The 16,874-nt window shown below is 38.7% G+C and overlaps 1 protein-coding gene across 3 annotated transcripts in view; it reads left to right on the forward strand.

The window, feature by feature from the left end:
- Nucleotides 1–15,366, forward strand: part of VEZT (vezatin, adherens junctions transmembrane protein) — a 59,340-nt gene extending 43,974 nt beyond the window's left edge. For all 3 annotated transcript variants that reach the window (XM_075705042.1, XM_075705036.1, XM_075705048.1), the window contains 5 exons: nt 1,857–2,188; nt 2,822–3,015; nt 9,166–9,266; nt 10,424–10,631; nt 14,524–15,366. In XM_075705042.1, the coding sequence (XP_075561157.1) occupies nt 1,857–2,188; nt 2,822–3,015; nt 9,166–9,266; nt 10,424–10,631; nt 14,524–15,104 (1,416 nt within the window). In that variant the 3' untranslated portion in view covers nt 15,105–15,366. The remainder of the gene's footprint in view (nt 1–1,856; nt 2,189–2,821; nt 3,016–9,165; nt 9,267–10,423; nt 10,632–14,523) is intronic.
- The last annotated feature ends 1,508 nt before the right edge of the window (nt 15,367–16,874 follow it).

Below are 16,874 nucleotides of genomic sequence, written 5' to 3' on the forward strand. Positions count from 1 at the left end.
GCAAGCCCTGGATTTATGTGCAGTCCTGTTCAGTTTTTTTTTTAATTTGAGAGAACTTGTCTTTATATTAAAATGCAGCTAGACTACAGACATATATCCAGATTTGGTTAATATTTTAATTTTCATTCAAGCCCATGTCTAGGCCATATGACAAATGTAGCCTGTGTCTCTTGGCTACCTTGTCCTTGAACAAAACCAATTTAAAGAGTGAAAATTTTTGGCTTAAGAAAAAATACCGATTCAAGCTGAGAGCTAGTTGGATGTTTTGGGTGAAGTTAAAGTGTCAGTAAAAATCATCAGAAATCATTGGCAGAGCAAGGTATTTGCAACCCTAAATACATCTGGAATTTCCTTTTCTCTCATTGTTGTGTCTTTATTCAGGTAGGTTTTGCATAATTATTATCAATTCCTGAAGCCCACTACTTTTGTGTGCTACTTTTTCACTGTTTTTGCCTTATGTCTGGTGGAAGGGATTGGTCTTTTGTGTGTATTATATATAGCATGCGCTCTTGACTTTCTGTCCAGGGCACCACACCTTCAGAGACACTTGGGTGATTGCTGGCCATTTGTTTGCTTTTTATTTTAGCACCCAGCCAAATCACAGTCTTGCATGTGTGCCCAAAATTTATTTAATATAATTCTGTGTTCTTTCTTCTCATAACCATCGTTTGTAAATTGAGATATTTTTTCTTTTTCCCTTTGGAATATTTTATCAGTTTGCATATGATTCAAGTATTTTTGATATACCCTTGGGGTATATCAGACCACATCTATCTGAAGGCATTTAATTTTTTGTGTTACTATGCTGAATGTTCTGCTTTTGATTGACTGCTGACTGGAAAAAACTGCTACTTGTCCATAGTAGTATGAGTACAAAGATGTAAATATGTTATTTCAAATCCTGTAGATCCAAAATCTCAGAACAAGTAAATTATTAGTCCTATTCTGTAGCTAAGGGAGGTGGACAGAAGCATGATGAGTAATTACTTTGTCTTCTTCGGTCTGGAATGCTTGAGAACAGGTTTCAGGCTATACCTCATAGCCACCTACAGTTGATCCCTTTTAATAAGGGCCAGTATTGCAGAGAAAAGTGTCATAACCTTTCCTTCTCATTTTAGAGATTTAAGATGCTGCTGTTCTGTCATGGTCTACTGAGCCAACAGTCTTCTCTAAACTAAGAAAACAGTTCTTTTCATTTCATTGGAAGTGGAGGTTCTCAAGAAATTGAAATTGTGGGTTTCCTTGCTCCCAGATGGACTGACCTCTTTTGTACCGTATATAACATCATGAATTGATTTATTTCTTACAAGCCTTTCCCTCCTTAGTGGTATTGGTGAAATCTCTCACTTTGGCTGAAAAAAAATCTAAGTTAGCAGCCCAGCTTTCTTCAGATGTAGAATGTTTTTTGTTGACATACAGTGCAATTAGACTCATGTTTCAAGGTTGGGTGTGGGGCAGTGCAGTAGTTGAATCATAGAAATGATCGCTTGGCATTATAAAGGGAAAAATGTCTTTGCTGCCACGGGAATTTGGCAGCCTTTTATGAGCTGCAGGGTATGTGGAGATTATAGCAAATAATCAAACTGCCTGAATATGAGTTTTTAGGCCTCTGACAACCTCCTGAGCATAATTGCAGATAATATCCTTCATCAAAGAATTAACAGCCACCTAAGGTTCACAAGATCCGAACCTCACATGGTCTGGGATACCCTCCAAAAACATTCAGCGGATTTTCACAGTTTTTCAAAGTTCCTGTTGCTGGCCAAGGAATGTTTTCCCGTGGTGTATGTGTACATTTACTTTGGAGGCTGGCTGTCTTCCCAGGTGCACAGAGCTAACCCTACCCTGTTTTGCAGGTCCTCTTTCAGCTCTGGGTAGGGCAGAGTTCAGAATTCTTCAGGAGGCTGGTTCTGCTCCTCTCCCCAGCCAACGCGTCCCCCAAGCCCTTGGTCTCTCCTGAACGGCTGCCTCATCATATCTTGTCTGATGTGACTCAAGGCCTACCTCATACACATGCTGCCTGCTTAGAGGAGCTTAAGCGAAGCTATGAATTTTATCGGTACTTTGAAACTCAGCATCAGTCGGGTTTTGAACGGCCAACCAGAACAAAGCAGAAGTCAAGAGAGCTGAACAGTCTTCAGACAGCGGTACGCAGCTTGCAGCTTCATCTCAAGGCACTGCTCAATGAGTAAGTTTACACATGAACTAAGAGAATATGCCTGTAGGAAGAAGGCTTTGGACTTGAGTTCTTTGGGTTGTCAGCTTGTATCCCAGATTAAAAACAAAAAGGCACATATGTATAGGCATATCTTCACATAGTATGGGGTCAAAGATCCTTGGTTCAATATGGAATCTGATATTGTTTCTTCATTATTCTTTAAGTATCTGGTGAAAAAATCAAAGCTTACCAGTGCATTAAGATCTTGCCTCGCTTTTGTCGCTCCCTGGAAAAACTCTGAAAACATACTTATCTTTCATTGATTTTGCAACATACCAAATGCTTTATAAGAAAGTTCAGCTCATAGTAACTACCTAGTAAATATTTTTAAAGATTCGTCACTGCCTTGGTGAAATAGTTGAAACCGTCCTACTCCTTTAATCTTACATATAAGAATTACTATAATGAATGCAGGTGAGCAATGTGTTTTGATGTGGAGAAAAATATCTTATTTTAAAAATTTTGGGCCATCTTTGAGGAGTTGGCTGAGTTAGATTCTTAAAACTTGAAGAAAATAACAGGATATTAAAATGAAATACTTGAAGTAATGGTGAAGTTAAATATTTATTATTTCTTATTTCTGTTCATCTCCTCATCACTTAGGGTAATAATTCTTGAGGATGAACTTGAAAAACTTGTTAGCACTAAGGAGACACCAGAGTTGACAACAGAAGCCCATCAGGTTCTGGAACAAAAACTAAAGTTTATTCAGCCTCACATCCAGGCAAGCAACAGCTGTTGGGAAGAAGCCATTTCTCAGGTGGAAAAAATGAGTGGAAGAAACCCAAATAAAAAAGGTAAATGTGAGAGATTAATTTGGCAGCTAATGGGATACACCTTAGAGATGGAATGGTCAAATGGATCAAAGACGGCATTCAGCCCGTGTATCAGAATTTTAGCTGAAGAAGGTGTTACAACCATACACTTTGAAAAAACTATATACATATGTCAAACTTTTTCATTGTGATGACCTTGAAGCTTTTGTTTCCGCAAAAAATGTAAACATGTTAACTCAGTCTGTTAGACCTGTGGATTCAGATTGTTACATTTCCAGGTGTAGATTAATAGTGACTTTTTGCCTTTGGTTGGTGAATCACATGTGTAGGGGTAGGATTTTGATGAATCATCCCTGAGATTTTAATTTATTTACTGCATAAAAATTACATAGTTAATTGAAATTACAACAGCGTTGTCATGAAACTTTCTTGGCAATGACGTTTCCTGGAACATTTTAAATTGTAGAGGATGTATTGAGCATATAATACCCATTTACCTGCTGTCTCAGAGAGAGTGACCTAATCTTGTGTGTGCTTGAAAGTCATACTGAGCAGCATATCCCAATGTTTTGCCTTATGTCCCTCTCCGTAGTGACCTGCACTGCCCATGCTGCTCTCCTTGTGAATCACAACTAGCTTAAATAATGGCCTAGATAAATTATGCTCTCCTGACATGGAGTTGAACCTATAATTTCTAATCTTTCTTTTTTCCAGGACCTTTTTTACTGTCCTAGGAAGGCACAGCCCAGCATCTGAAAAATGCTGGTAATGGAGACTGCATTAGGAAAATTATGACTTGGGGTATCAGCCAGTTACCTACAGAAACCCAAATTTGTAGTGAGCTAAGCTTTTAATGATATATGGGTGGGATATCCAGTAGATGGATGAATATTGCTGTGGGCCTAGCGGTGTGCAAGCTGACCTTGTTCATGCTTACATTAGAACCGGGAGCACTGGGAGGCTTAACGCAGGCTCTGTGCAGGTCCAGACACGGTATAACCAAATTTGTGTGTACTTTGTCTGATAGTCTAGTCTTGCAACTTCCCTCTCAGTGCTGCGTAAAATAACCTATGAGGATATTAGATGTAGTCTGATACATCTGCATGTGCTAGCCTGTTGTGTTTTGTTGATTCCTTCCACAACCAGCAGTTCTATTGATCTTTTTTTTCCCCTTTCTTTAAATGTTCTTTCTAGGCTGCATGCCATAGTGTTTTTAGTTATTTTAGTTTTATTTTTACTTTGTGTATAAATTTCACAGCAGGCACTTTTATTATAACTTGCTTCCTTTTAAAGTTCAGTACAAAAATAACCTAGTATGTGATCTAGAAGGGAGGATTGCATGGGAAATAAAAAATATAAAAATCCTTCACTTTCACTTTTGCCCAGTGACTTTCCAGGAAATGTGCTGGGGTCGAATCTATTTTGCAACAAGTTTACTGAATTACTCCACAGGAGCTACTTTTAAATTATGTTGGTCATCGAAAACTATTTTTATCTGACTACATTTGACTTTCCTGATATATTTCTAAGCAGTCCAGCTTCTGTGAGTTGACCTTTTCAAGCTGTGCATGAAATCAAGTCTAATTCTTCTGCTGTCTTTCTACAAATCTTAACAGCTGGTCTGTCAGTCATGATTATGTGAATTACTTCATTAAATTATCTCAGGTTTTTTTCAGCGCTTCCTGAAAGTTCTTTGGAAGATACCTTCCTGCTGAAATAATACAGCAGCTAAGCACATCTTTCTTTTGTCTTTATGCACTATTATCCAAAACCAAATGAATCTTTTGACAAGAGCTGTAGCGAGAACCCCATGGTAGTAGAACATTGTGTCTAAGTGCATGCCCAGTACTTTTGCTGCAATAGATGTTTAGTTCAACTAACTAGTTCAACCAGTAGAGCAGTGGGAATACTGTTTTCAATGTCAGTTATGAACACTGTTGAAGAGATAGCTGTTTCTGATGGCTTAGACCCAGTTTTGAGAAGAAATACTTCATCACATAAAAGCCGTATATATTTGTTAAATGTTTTTAGCAGTATCTCATAATTGTGCTTGGTATTTAAACAAAATAACCCTTTCTTGCTTCTTCATCTATAAATACAAAATGTATCCAGTATTTAAATTTTTGCTTGGGTTTCATACTAACCATGTTTATATACTGAGCAAAAATGCATCTTTGCTTGTCCTTCTTGGTTCCTACCACTCTCAGCATGGGAAGGTTTCCTTCCATGAGAAGTAGAAGTCAGCTCAGCAGTTGCAGCAGCAAAGGGCCCATGTTGCTCCACGGAGAGGAGAAACTGGGAACTCATTGGTCCATCCAGCATCAGAGTGCTGCTGTTGCACCAGGAGTTGAAAGTTTCCAACCATTAAGGAACGGTTTTGAACGGTGGGCTGTGCTAGCTGTGGCATCCTATGTAGCTGCCTATCACTTATTTTCAGAGCAGTTTTGCGTATCTTTGTTTTCTATATAAACAGATGAGAGATGAGCCTCCTTCAGCAAGCACTGCATGCTTCTTGCCCTAAATTCTGTGTCAGAGCAGGTTTCTTACAGCTACATTAAATAGTTCATTGTGTCAAACTCTGTCAAAGCAAAGCCTTTAAGTCTGACTGATTGAACATTCATACACTCCCATCAGCCTTTCATGGGTGGTGATACTTTAGTGTATGCTGTTTGGTTTCTTTGTTTACAGGACTTGGTGTATTTCTAGAACCAGTGCCATTAGTCACTGATCCTGTCAGATACAGAACAGCCTGAGAGCAAGTGGGGCTTTAGCACCTTGAGGGGGATTCACCTCAAGGTGAGGGGAAGAGTGGCTGGAAAGCTGCCTGGCCGAAAAGGACCTGGGGGTGCTGGTTGACAGCCAGCTGAACATGAACCAGCAGTGTGCCCAGGTGGCCAAGAAGACCAACTGCATCCTGGCTTGTATCAGGAGTAGTGTGGCCAGCAGGAGCAGGGAGGTGACTGTGCCCCTGTACTTGGTGCTGGTGAGGCTGCACCTGGAATACTGTGTCCAGTTTTGGGCCCCTCAATACAAGAAAGACATTGAGGTGCTGGAGCGTGTCCAGAGAAGGGCAACAAGGCTGGTGAAGGGTCTGGAGCACAGGCCTTATGAGGAGCAGCTGAGGGAACTGGGGTTGTTTAGTCTGGAGAAGAGGAGGCTGAGGGGAGACCTTATCGCTCTCTACAACTACCTGAAAGGAGGTTGTAGGGAGGTGGGTGTTGGTCTCTTCTCCCAAGTAGTTAGCGATAGGACAAGAGGAAATGGCCTCAAGCTGTGCCAGGGGAGGTTTAGATTGGATATTAGGAAAAATTTCTTCACGGAAAGGGTAGTCAAGCATTGGAACAGGCTGCCCAGAGAGGTGGTGGAGTCACCATCCCTGGAAGTGTTCAAAAAACAGGTAGACGTGGCATTTTGGGACATGGTTTAGTGGGCATGGTGGTGTTGGGTTGATGAATGGAATGATGATCTTAGAGGTCCTTTCCAATCTTAATGATTCTCGTTTTACTTCGTTAAAAAATAATCCAGCCACCAAGCCAGGAAACATGAAATTGCTACTGTACCCTTAACTGGTTTAGTGGTGGACTTGGTAGTGTTAGGTTAATGGTTGGACTGGATGATCTTAAAGGTCTTTTCCAACCTAAACGATTCTATGATTCTATGACCTCTACTTAAATTCATTGGGCAATGATAGACCTACCTATGATTGATCTGCGTTGTAGATCTTTGCTCATTTCCAACATGAGTTGATTCTAGACATTCAGCCATATTCTTTTTCTTCTTTCACCTTTTTTTATCACTGATAAAACTGATTTACCACTTAAGGCCTTGATAATTTAAGCGTGTAGTAGTCTGCTGCTAATTTTGCAGAATGGAATTTCCTTTATGGCTAGTTACAGTGTTGTTTTAATTATCTTTGAAACAATATCCCTCAAACTGTTTAAATTCCATCCTTTTTTCCTTTCAAACTGTCTCTATCTTTGCAAATGTATCCAACTATTTTACATATTTATAAGAGCAACGCCATAGTACTCTGCTGCAAGCTCCTGGATCTTGCAGTTCTTTGACTCACTGGAGAGTGACTAAAGCAGCAGCAGTTTGAGTTAAACACTTTCATGATCTTGAAGCATATCCTTAGCAATGGTATCATCCCATATAGGTGGCAAACAGAGCAGTCTGTACATATTAGAGCAGCTGTTTTACTCCTCTGATTTGGCAGGTAATTGGTAACTTCCATATACTCTTCCAAATTTTTCGTCATACCTTCAGGAGTGTATTTCTATTGTTGCTGTCATTATTATTAAAATATTTTTATTACAAGGCAGAGTTATGCACTGGATAAGGGGGCTTGATATTTATGAAATAAGTATCTCATGTCAATTTTCCATTTACTTCAAATTTCACTACATGCTTCACCTTTCTTTTAAACTTTGCATTTAGATACTTCTGGAATGTCAAATCTTTAGCTCAGCCCAGGCAACTAGGGAGTTACATATTTCCCTTGTTTGCAAAAGCAGGTAACTGAGCACCACTAAAATTGTAATTAATGTGAACTGCCTACTTTCAGAACACCATTCCTAAGTATTCAATGTGTACATTAGAAACTGAAAATAGGGATAGGTGGGGCTTGGTGAGGTCATCCAGCCCATTTCCCTTCTCAAGGATAAATTAGTGTTTGTGAGTAAATGTTGTTTACCAGTTCCTAAAAACCTCTCTTTAGAGACATTTTACAGTATTTCCAGGCATCTGTTCCAGCATTTAACTCCATTACCAATAGAAAGTTATTACTGAATATAAATATCTCGTGCTGCAATTTAAAAGTGGTACTTTTGATCCACCCACAATGGAAATCCATTTCCTCTTTATAGCTCTTACATTTTTGAAGACAGTTAATATGTTTCTATCTTCTCTCCATGACTCTGTATCCTTCAACTCTTCCCTGACGACTATACTTTATTTAGTCCTCTGATAATTTCCACTGTTTTCCTCCAGACTCCCTCTAGCTGGTCCACAATATTATTGAATGAAAGAGCCCCAGACTGGGCACTATGTTCCATCCACAGCCTGATCAGTGCCAGAGTAGAAATGTAATTTCATGTGTCTAACAGTCAGTGCTGTTGTTTATATGCACTAGTATGTAGTTTGGCTTTTTGCTTGCAGCAGGGTATAGTTGACCACTAGGCTCCTCACGTCTTTTTCTCAGTGGCGCTGCCCAGTCAGTTGTCATATATTTGTGCCTTTGACTATTCCAAAGCACAAAAATTTGCAGCCACTGTCAGCAAACTGCTGTATCTGAAATCCAATTCTTCCTGAGCTGTATCTCTGATTTTCCAGTATTATTTTCAATTCTAATTGTGCCCTTCAGTATCCTTGCAGATTATCCCAATGTCAGCAGATTTAATGAGCTGAAACACTTTTCTTTCACCCATTGGAAGTATTAAAGAGTATTGGACTTGAGACAAATCCTCACTCAATATATTGTTCCCGTCTGAAAATGGTAACTACACCCTGCTTATCCAAGAGACTGTCCTATGCACCTAATAGCAACTTCTCCTGGCCTATGCATTTTACTTATGAGTATGTTGTGACACCGTGTCAGAAGCCATACTGAAAACAAAATGCAGAATGTCTTTGGCTTCTTTCTATTCGTAAGACCTGTTACTGCACTGGAAAATGAAATTGGAGTGATTTGACATCATCTATTCTCAACAAACCCACACTGGCTGTCACTTATCGCCTTGCTACTTTCCAAATAGCTTCCTGTAAATTTTGCTTGATTATTTCTTCCAGTATTTTCCAATGATTTGAAGCTGATTTGCCTATAATTTTACTATTTTACTTCTCTTTTTAAACTTGGGTTCCACGTCTCTTTTCTGGTTTTACCAATTTTTCTTGCCATCTGCAGGTTTTCAAAGTCTATAAAAATTTTGAGATTTTTTAGTTGAAGTATTTCAAGATGAGTTTCATCAGACCCAGCTTACATCAAAATAGCTATTTAAGTGCTCCCTATCACAGTGTTTCAATGTATTCTAACCAGCCTTCTCACCATTTTTTTTCATGTGTGCCAATCCTGCCTAATGAAAATGCCTGGGCCCTGCCCAAGTGAGTCAAAAACATCATTCAATACTCAGTCTTTTTCTTTTTTTTAATCCCTTTTCTCCTTTCCCCCTAAAGGCAAACTTGAAGTTTCCTGTGACAACCTACAGCGTACTACAGTACCTTTAACACAGCCTGCCATATACATAGAAAACAAAGATCCAATCCCTGAAGAGCAGGTAAAAAAAAATAGGACCATTTAAAATAATAATTGGGGCTTGTTTGCTGTATCCATTCCTTTTTCAGTTGCTTGTGCAGTGACCTTCTTGTCTTGCCAAGACAGATCAAGTAGGTAGCCAGTGCCATTTCGTAATTGGACTTACAGAAAAAAAATATGTATATTCCTTTTGCTGTTCCATGGGGAGCATGGAAAAAGGAGCACTAGCATTCACTTCTTGAGCAACAGCACAAGTCAGAGTAATATAGAAAAAAATGTGAATTGCTAAAAGGCGGTATATAAAATAGAATTCTACTTGCATATTGTTAGATGAACTGACACAGCTGCAAAAGGGACAAGTTCCAGAACAAAACAGCCCGTCTTCAGTTTGAGTAATCTCTGCATTTTTGGATACCTAAAACAGAACAGTTTTGTGTTGTTTCGGGAACTTGTGTGTGATGGTTGGGCTGTCTTGAAGAGAGGCTGGCCTCCTCCATGCCAGAACTGGGTGGCAGATACATTCTGAAAGCAAATTGAACACCCATGCTCTGCTCTGTCCCTCCCTCGCCTTCTCCCAAGCCTACCCCACATGTATTCTCTCTAGATTTTTTTCCATATCAAAGAGCTGGGACTAATAACTTTACTGTCTGTCTGTTATAACATAAATGGAGCTGTGTTTTTTTCATGCTTGTAAGCCAATATAGTTAAAATTGGAGGAGGAGTTTTCTGTTCTCAACATGCTCTTAATAAGGATTTACGTAAGTTAAATTAGCAAGATGCCTGACTGAGGAAGAATTGCTTATGGTGTAAATTAGAAAAAAAAAAACCAAAACACACACACAAAAAACTCGCATCATCATTGCTTATTTCCACATGTAATAATGGGGAAACAGACTCCCGTTTTCAAGGTATATCACTTGATCATACTTGTGTATGAAAGTAAATCTTAGGTGACTGCAGTAATGTTAACTTTCAATGAGTGGACTTGCACCAAAATTATACAAATACAACTGAGGGCAGTGTCAGATCCACTGGCTCTGCTCAAACAGGGCTCCGTCCTATTACTGTGATTGGCTTGTGTTGAGATCACTTAATCATGCATCAGATTGTAGGACATGGTCTACACTGACAGTGAAGGTCAAAATTCTTCTTTCTTTCTTTCTTTCTTCCTTTCTTTAGGAATTGGAAGCATATGTTGATTATTCAGATATGGAGAACGAATACAAAAGGGAAGATTTTTACTGCTTTTCCCAGGAAGAGAGAGACAGACAAGAACGAGAAAGACAGGAATCTAAGAGGGTGTTACAAGAATTGAAATCTGTACTGGGATTTAAAGCTTCAGAAATAGAAAGACAGAAATGGAAACAGCTGCTATTCAGCGACCATGGTAAGCATTGCTTTTGAAAAATAATGCTTTTCTAAGAAAGGGTAGGTGTCTGTTTACCATCAACTTCTGACTATGTTAGAATTCAGACAGTGCTTAGCTATAGTAGTGTCTTTGATAGACCTGTATGGCCTTATTTTGCTATTCCATCTCTCTCTTTATATTACTTGTGGCAATCATTTTACTATATATTGAAAAGAACTCAAAGAAATGGGAATTTGGCTCTAAACAAAATATTGAGCTAAAATATTAAACATACAAACTATTAAGACAGCATGAAGAGAACTGTCAGGCTATAAACACGCAGGCTGAACTGACTTTCCTTCATGGCTTTCCAGTAAATACGAATTTTAATCAGGGTGCATAAATAAATTACTTTTCAGAATGTAAAGAAACCATCAGAAATTATCCCAAACTAACAAAAATAAATAGGTTGAAGTGAAGAGCTAGACTTTGAAATATTAAAGGCTCATAAAAGAGTAAGACTGGCTTTTGTTTCCATGAGAGAATAAGTATACAGAATATGTTTTCAAAAAAACCACCAAACCACAAACCTAATAAGGAGAGTTCTTCCAAACTAGCCTTTACTAACTCTGAGGACTGCTGGGTAGCTCCATCCACTTGCACTTGAAGGCAGGAATATTAAAGTTTCTCTTGCCTCAACAACACAATCTGTCTCTGTTCCAGCAATAAGAATGGATACAACTTGATTCCTTTCACTGCTTGAGCTGTTTGATTTATTATCTTTAAGAGGAAGGAATGATCATTCTTCTTAAAGACAGGCTAAGAAAAGCACTCTAAAAATTTCATGTTCTGTGTTATGAAAAACAACCCTAAAGTCTGGCAACATATCCAAGGATTCTGCCTCTGCCCGTGTCTACCAGAAAAAAAGACCATGGATTGCATCTTTCAATAATTTAGTGGGAACACATAGTAAAGACCATACCTTTTTATGAGACTGTTTCTTTTGACATCAAACCCACAAAAATATCTGTTCTTCACAACTTTTAGCTACAACTATGGTAAAAGAAATCACTTGGCCATTGGTATTGACTTCTCTTCTAGTTGATTTTTAGAAAAAAAGACATCAGATTGCATCGGAATCTGCTCAAGAACAGGATTTCTGTTTTACCCTTCTGGTGTTAGATGCGACACCACACAACTCTTCACATAAAACTCTTCATTTCCTCCCTGTTGAAGGGAGAAGGAAGGAATCCTACCTCCAGTTCAAGTCTTGACAGACCTAGTGACTGTTGCAGAAAGAATTCTTGTTAGGAGAGCTTGCATAGAATATTTCCTTATCTAGATAAGCAGCTGATACCTGTCCCCATCAGTATATCCTCAGGGCATCTATGGCCATAGCTCTAAAGAGTCAGCTGACTCCTGCAATCTTCAGTAACTGTTCACCTGAAAGCCTTTGGGGCTCATGTTGGTTTCTTTCCTTTCCATGTATAGCTATTACATTGTTTTGGGATTCAGTGGTGGGGAGGGAGGAAAGTGTGATTTCGTCCAGCTGCCTAGGACTAATCATTGATTGCTTCCATCCTGTACAAAACTGGAAAACGTGAGGGTGGTTCATGAAAGTAATTAATATTGTCTCCTTTTGGCTCAGAGACTGCATGTGTCTAATCTGAAAGATGTGATGTGGACAGCAGACATAACGTCTTCTACTGGTTTTTAAGGAATTTCTTCATTATTTGTTTAAAAGAAACACAAGTCAGTTAAATATGACATAATGGGCCCTGGCATATTACTACTGCAGACTTTAATTTATCCATATGCACGAGTCATTCCTTAAAGAAACATTTTTGAGCTGTGCTTTCCACATTTGTGGCTTGCTTTATCTTGAAGATTGAAACCCAGGAAGGTTCATATTCTTGTCTCCATTGGCCCAAGCCAATAGATGGCCATAATATCATACTTTTCCATAGCCCTCTTAAATCTTGCTTTTACAGGACTACTGTATTCCAGAAATCCTGTGTTCTCCTAACTTGTGATTATTGTGAATAAAGATCCTGAAATATTCAAAGGCTTTAATCTGTTGGTCAAGGCACCCAGCAAGCTATTCTGATTTGTTAAGGTTTTTGGCTCATTGAAGGAGGGGCTGGTAAGGGTTTCCACATAAATGAGGTCAGCTCCAGACAAGTCGGTATGTCTAAAGAACACAGCATGGAGTCAACTGGAGATGATAGGTTGGGTTCCAGAAGAAAAACATCATCTTAGCAGAGTACCAGACTAAAGCAAATTTGCCCGTCATGGTAATACTGCTTACAGTCTGGGCAGTAGGTAATTTACTGGAGTGTAAGTGAGCTTGTATTTTTGGTCCTTCGGCATCCTTTGAGACAGTAAAATGGATGTGCTTTAGAAGAGGTCTGTGAAGCTGTTAGTGGTTTCGTTTTCATTTGTCAAACATTGTAAAACAACTTTCTTTGGGTGCAAAATCACTTCTAGCCTTTCCCCTAAGCTCTCCCCCCGAAAAAGTTCATTCTGTCAGTGGTTGCATTGTACCCAGCTGTTTCCCCTTCTCCCACCTTGTCCATACAACAGTTCTTATACAGCTGTTTCTCAGATTTGGAAAGCTACACTCTGAGAATTGATTAATTCCACCTTGCTTATTAACTAATCAGCAAATTGGCCAGCTACCAATCTGAAGTGTCTGTCTATTTTTCAAGAAATTGTGGCTTTGGAAGTATTCTTTGGAGGAAGTAGGCAGCAAGTTTGCTCCCAAATGATAAGATTACTGTGCATATTCCTGCCTCTTCAAGCAAATGGGCAGAAATAAGCAGCAGCATGTTTTTTACAAGATGGGGAAAGAACTATCTTGTTAACAATTGAGATGAGTCTGGTGCAGTGCTCCTTCGGTATCTAAGGTTTTAAAACAAACAATACAATAGAAATTCGAAGCCACAGTCTTTCAGTGTGCTAATGACAATAATTATCAATGTGACAACCAGAATGATGTGCCTGCCTTCAGCTAGCTAAAGTAAATATTACTGAAATAGGATGCGATGGAAAAATCCTAATACCGTAAATTTTGTTTCCCGTGAAAAGTTTGTGTATTTCCCAGAGTTATTTTCATCTCTGCTTACAGGGGTAAAGTCAGAATGGAATTAGAAAGGGAAATGCCACTTGGGAATCTGCTGTTGCCGCTCTCATTTATGTTCGTGCTGCTACTCTAATGGAGCTACTGCAGTTTAGGGAATCTGTTACTTGGAAATGGACATTATATCATTTTCTTAAAAAGAAAGACGTCTGTTCTTCAAGAAGTGATTGTACCGAGTTATACTAACCCTTAACACTGGGAGGAGAGACTTCCTGGCAAGCATCCCGTTGCTGGCAATGGGACTCGCTGCTGCTACTAACTTCAAGAGAGGCTAAATTAAACCACACTTTATTTGTGAGGACACCTTACCTGACTGTATGAATCTGTGTTGTATTTATATGTTGTGATGTATGAGATCAGATATTGCATATAAGGACTTTTTCATGTACCAGCTGTCTTTATTGGATTAGGTAAACTGTTGTTTAAAACAAAGACAGTTCAAATCTGTATACAGTGCAGTAATTCTACTTGGTTTTTACTTTAATATTGAATGCATCATCTGTGTTTGATGCCACTTTTAAACGTCATGAATTTTGTGCTCTCTTTTTATGTCACAGATTTTAAGGAACAGTTCCAAGAAAGTAGCTATCACATTTTATTTCAGCTCTGTGATTAGAAAACACTGGTTTATTTTAAGTTTTCTTTGATTGTGTTTTTTGTTACTGTTGTTTTGATTTTATTTTTTAGTCTATTTTGACCTCTACAATCTTGCATCTTTTCAAACACAAATAAATTATTTATGTATAGCAGCTTGCTTTTAGTTATCATTTCATTTTTTTCCCCCTTTTTAAGCTGCAGTGAAACCCTTGTCTCCTGTAGAACCGCTGAAGCTACTAAATAATTTGGAATCACATATGAATTCAGATACAGAAAAGCAGGACTGCAGCCAAAGTTGTGATAAATCTGAAGAAAAAGACTCTAATCCAAAGGTGAACGCTGCTGATAAAAGCAGGACAGAATATTTGTATGAAGATCCTGAGATGGAGGAAAACAAAGACAGTACTACTGACAAAGGTATTTCTACAGGGGCTGAAGAAAGAACGTGTTATCAGCATGAAGGGGAAGTTGAAGAACTCAAGCCAAGTGATATGGATGGAGTAGAGGTTTCAGTGTCTCCCTCTAAGGATGCATTGCATTCAAAAATCAAGCATAGGCTGGCCCAGCTCCACATATCAACAGATTTAAACTTCACATCTGGTCTGGCTGCACAAGTTGCTGCCAGGTCTTTCACTTTTACTACAATGCAAGAAGAGACTTTTGGAGATGAGGAGGAGGAAGAGGAGGAGGAGGAAGAGAAGACACAGGAGCGTGAAGACCTTGTGGAGGACTGTGAGAATGAAGATGGAGGCTCTGAAAGTGAAGGGAAAGTATAAGTCTGAGCTGACCTTTGTTAAACCAACAGCAGGCAATTTGGTGGAAAAAACTGAGGTGGGGGTTTGAAGATGAAAATACTGGATGGAAAAAAAGGAGGCCTAAATGTAATACATCTTGTTCCCTAAGTCTGATACACTAAATAGGACTTCTAAGTATATTGAAAATTTGCAGGTAAGAGAAGTTTAGGCTGCATCCAAGAAATAGTTGGCTGTTGCCTTTTTAAGATCCTAGAGGTGGGTTTTGGAATTTACCTTTGTGTTTTCTGTTTTATTTATTTGTATTATAATGTATTGTGTTTGTTTTTTTTTTCTAAAAAGAAGGAAAAACAATGTCTTGAATTACAACAGACTGTGTTTCTTTGCTCTCTGATTCCGTTGTCACGGTATCAAAGTTTGTTCCAACAAAAAAGCCAGGACATTTCTTTTGGAAGAACCTGAACTGCTCCCTGTGATCTTCCCCCACCACTTTTCGTTTCACTTCTTGTGTCTGCAGTATGTTGGCTGTGCCACTGTAGGCATTTGTGATTCTGTGGCTAGTGATGTGGCTCCCAACTAAAATGTAGAATTTTAAATAAAAACTTGAAAGAGCTAGTATTTGATGTGTCCTGGGGCATGGGGCTGAAATAGTATAAAGTTAGTCATGCTTCATATTAAGGTTTATTTAGAATTTTATGAAGGGTTAATAAATGATTTCTAGATGTTGTAATTCATGTTAGAGAAATGTGTAGTATATGTTAGGGAGGGTTATAAGCACATCAGTAGAAAGTACTATAGACAGCTGGAAGCTATCTGTTGGATTGATAATAGATGAGAAGTAAATACCTATTTATTAAAACAGCTATTAATTATTTGTTAACCTTTTGTAAATTGAACCTTAATATAATTGTTCGATTTGATATAATGATTGATTGTACTTTTTTATGTCCTGAAGTAATTTTCTTAAAGCAAAAATTATCCGAGTGCTTAACAACATACAGTATTTTGTTTAAACAGCATACTTGCTTTTCCTTAATGTTCTTTCATTTTTCCTTAGATCACAACTATAACCTGTGTGATTAAGAATCCATGAGAGAACAAGAATTGTGTATTTTCTAAGGTGTATCTTGTAACTTAGTTGGCACCAAAGTCTGGATGTTTGGTATGAGGTTATGTGGGTTGTTTTTTTCTTTGTGGTGGTTTTACAAGGAGCAGCAAATGGATGCTCACCTCACAGAGGGGCTGGTGAATGGTTTCACTGCCTTCTCTTCCTTCTGCCCCTGGACACAAAATGAAGCAAAGGTCTCGTGTCTCAGATGGCGAGAGAGCTGCCTCTTTGTATGGAATACTCTCCTTGGACCTGGATACATTTCCAGTCACAAAACACCTCATCAGTTACTTAGGGTAACTTGGTGATTCTATAGAATAAAGGGGTTTTTAGATGCAAGTGGTTCAGAGCAATATCTTTCCTAGGATGCTGTCATGGGAAGTGGGGAAGCTAATGAAGGTCAGCAGGTTAGGGTGGAACTCTCGACCGGATGTCAGAAAACAAGTGCTTTCTTTCGACCTCCCTCTCTTCTACTAGTGATTTTGTATGAACGCTGTTAAGTACGTGGATTTTTTCACAGACCATAAAGAGGTAAATATCAATTGATAGAGAAGGGAGTATGTGACTTACACTGTTCTTTCACAATATAATGCCTGTCTTCTCCCTCACACACAGCTTTTGGGAAGAGAATGTTTTGCCATTCTTCATTAACCAGTAATGCTGTGTTCTGTGCCCTTAATTTTCTG

The sequence above is a fragment of the Pelecanus crispus genome, chromosome 1 (assembly GCF_030463565.1).
Source record: "Pelecanus crispus isolate bPelCri1 chromosome 1, bPelCri1.pri, whole genome shotgun sequence".
Taxonomy (NCBI): domain Eukaryota; kingdom Metazoa; phylum Chordata; class Aves; order Pelecaniformes; family Pelecanidae; genus Pelecanus; species Pelecanus crispus.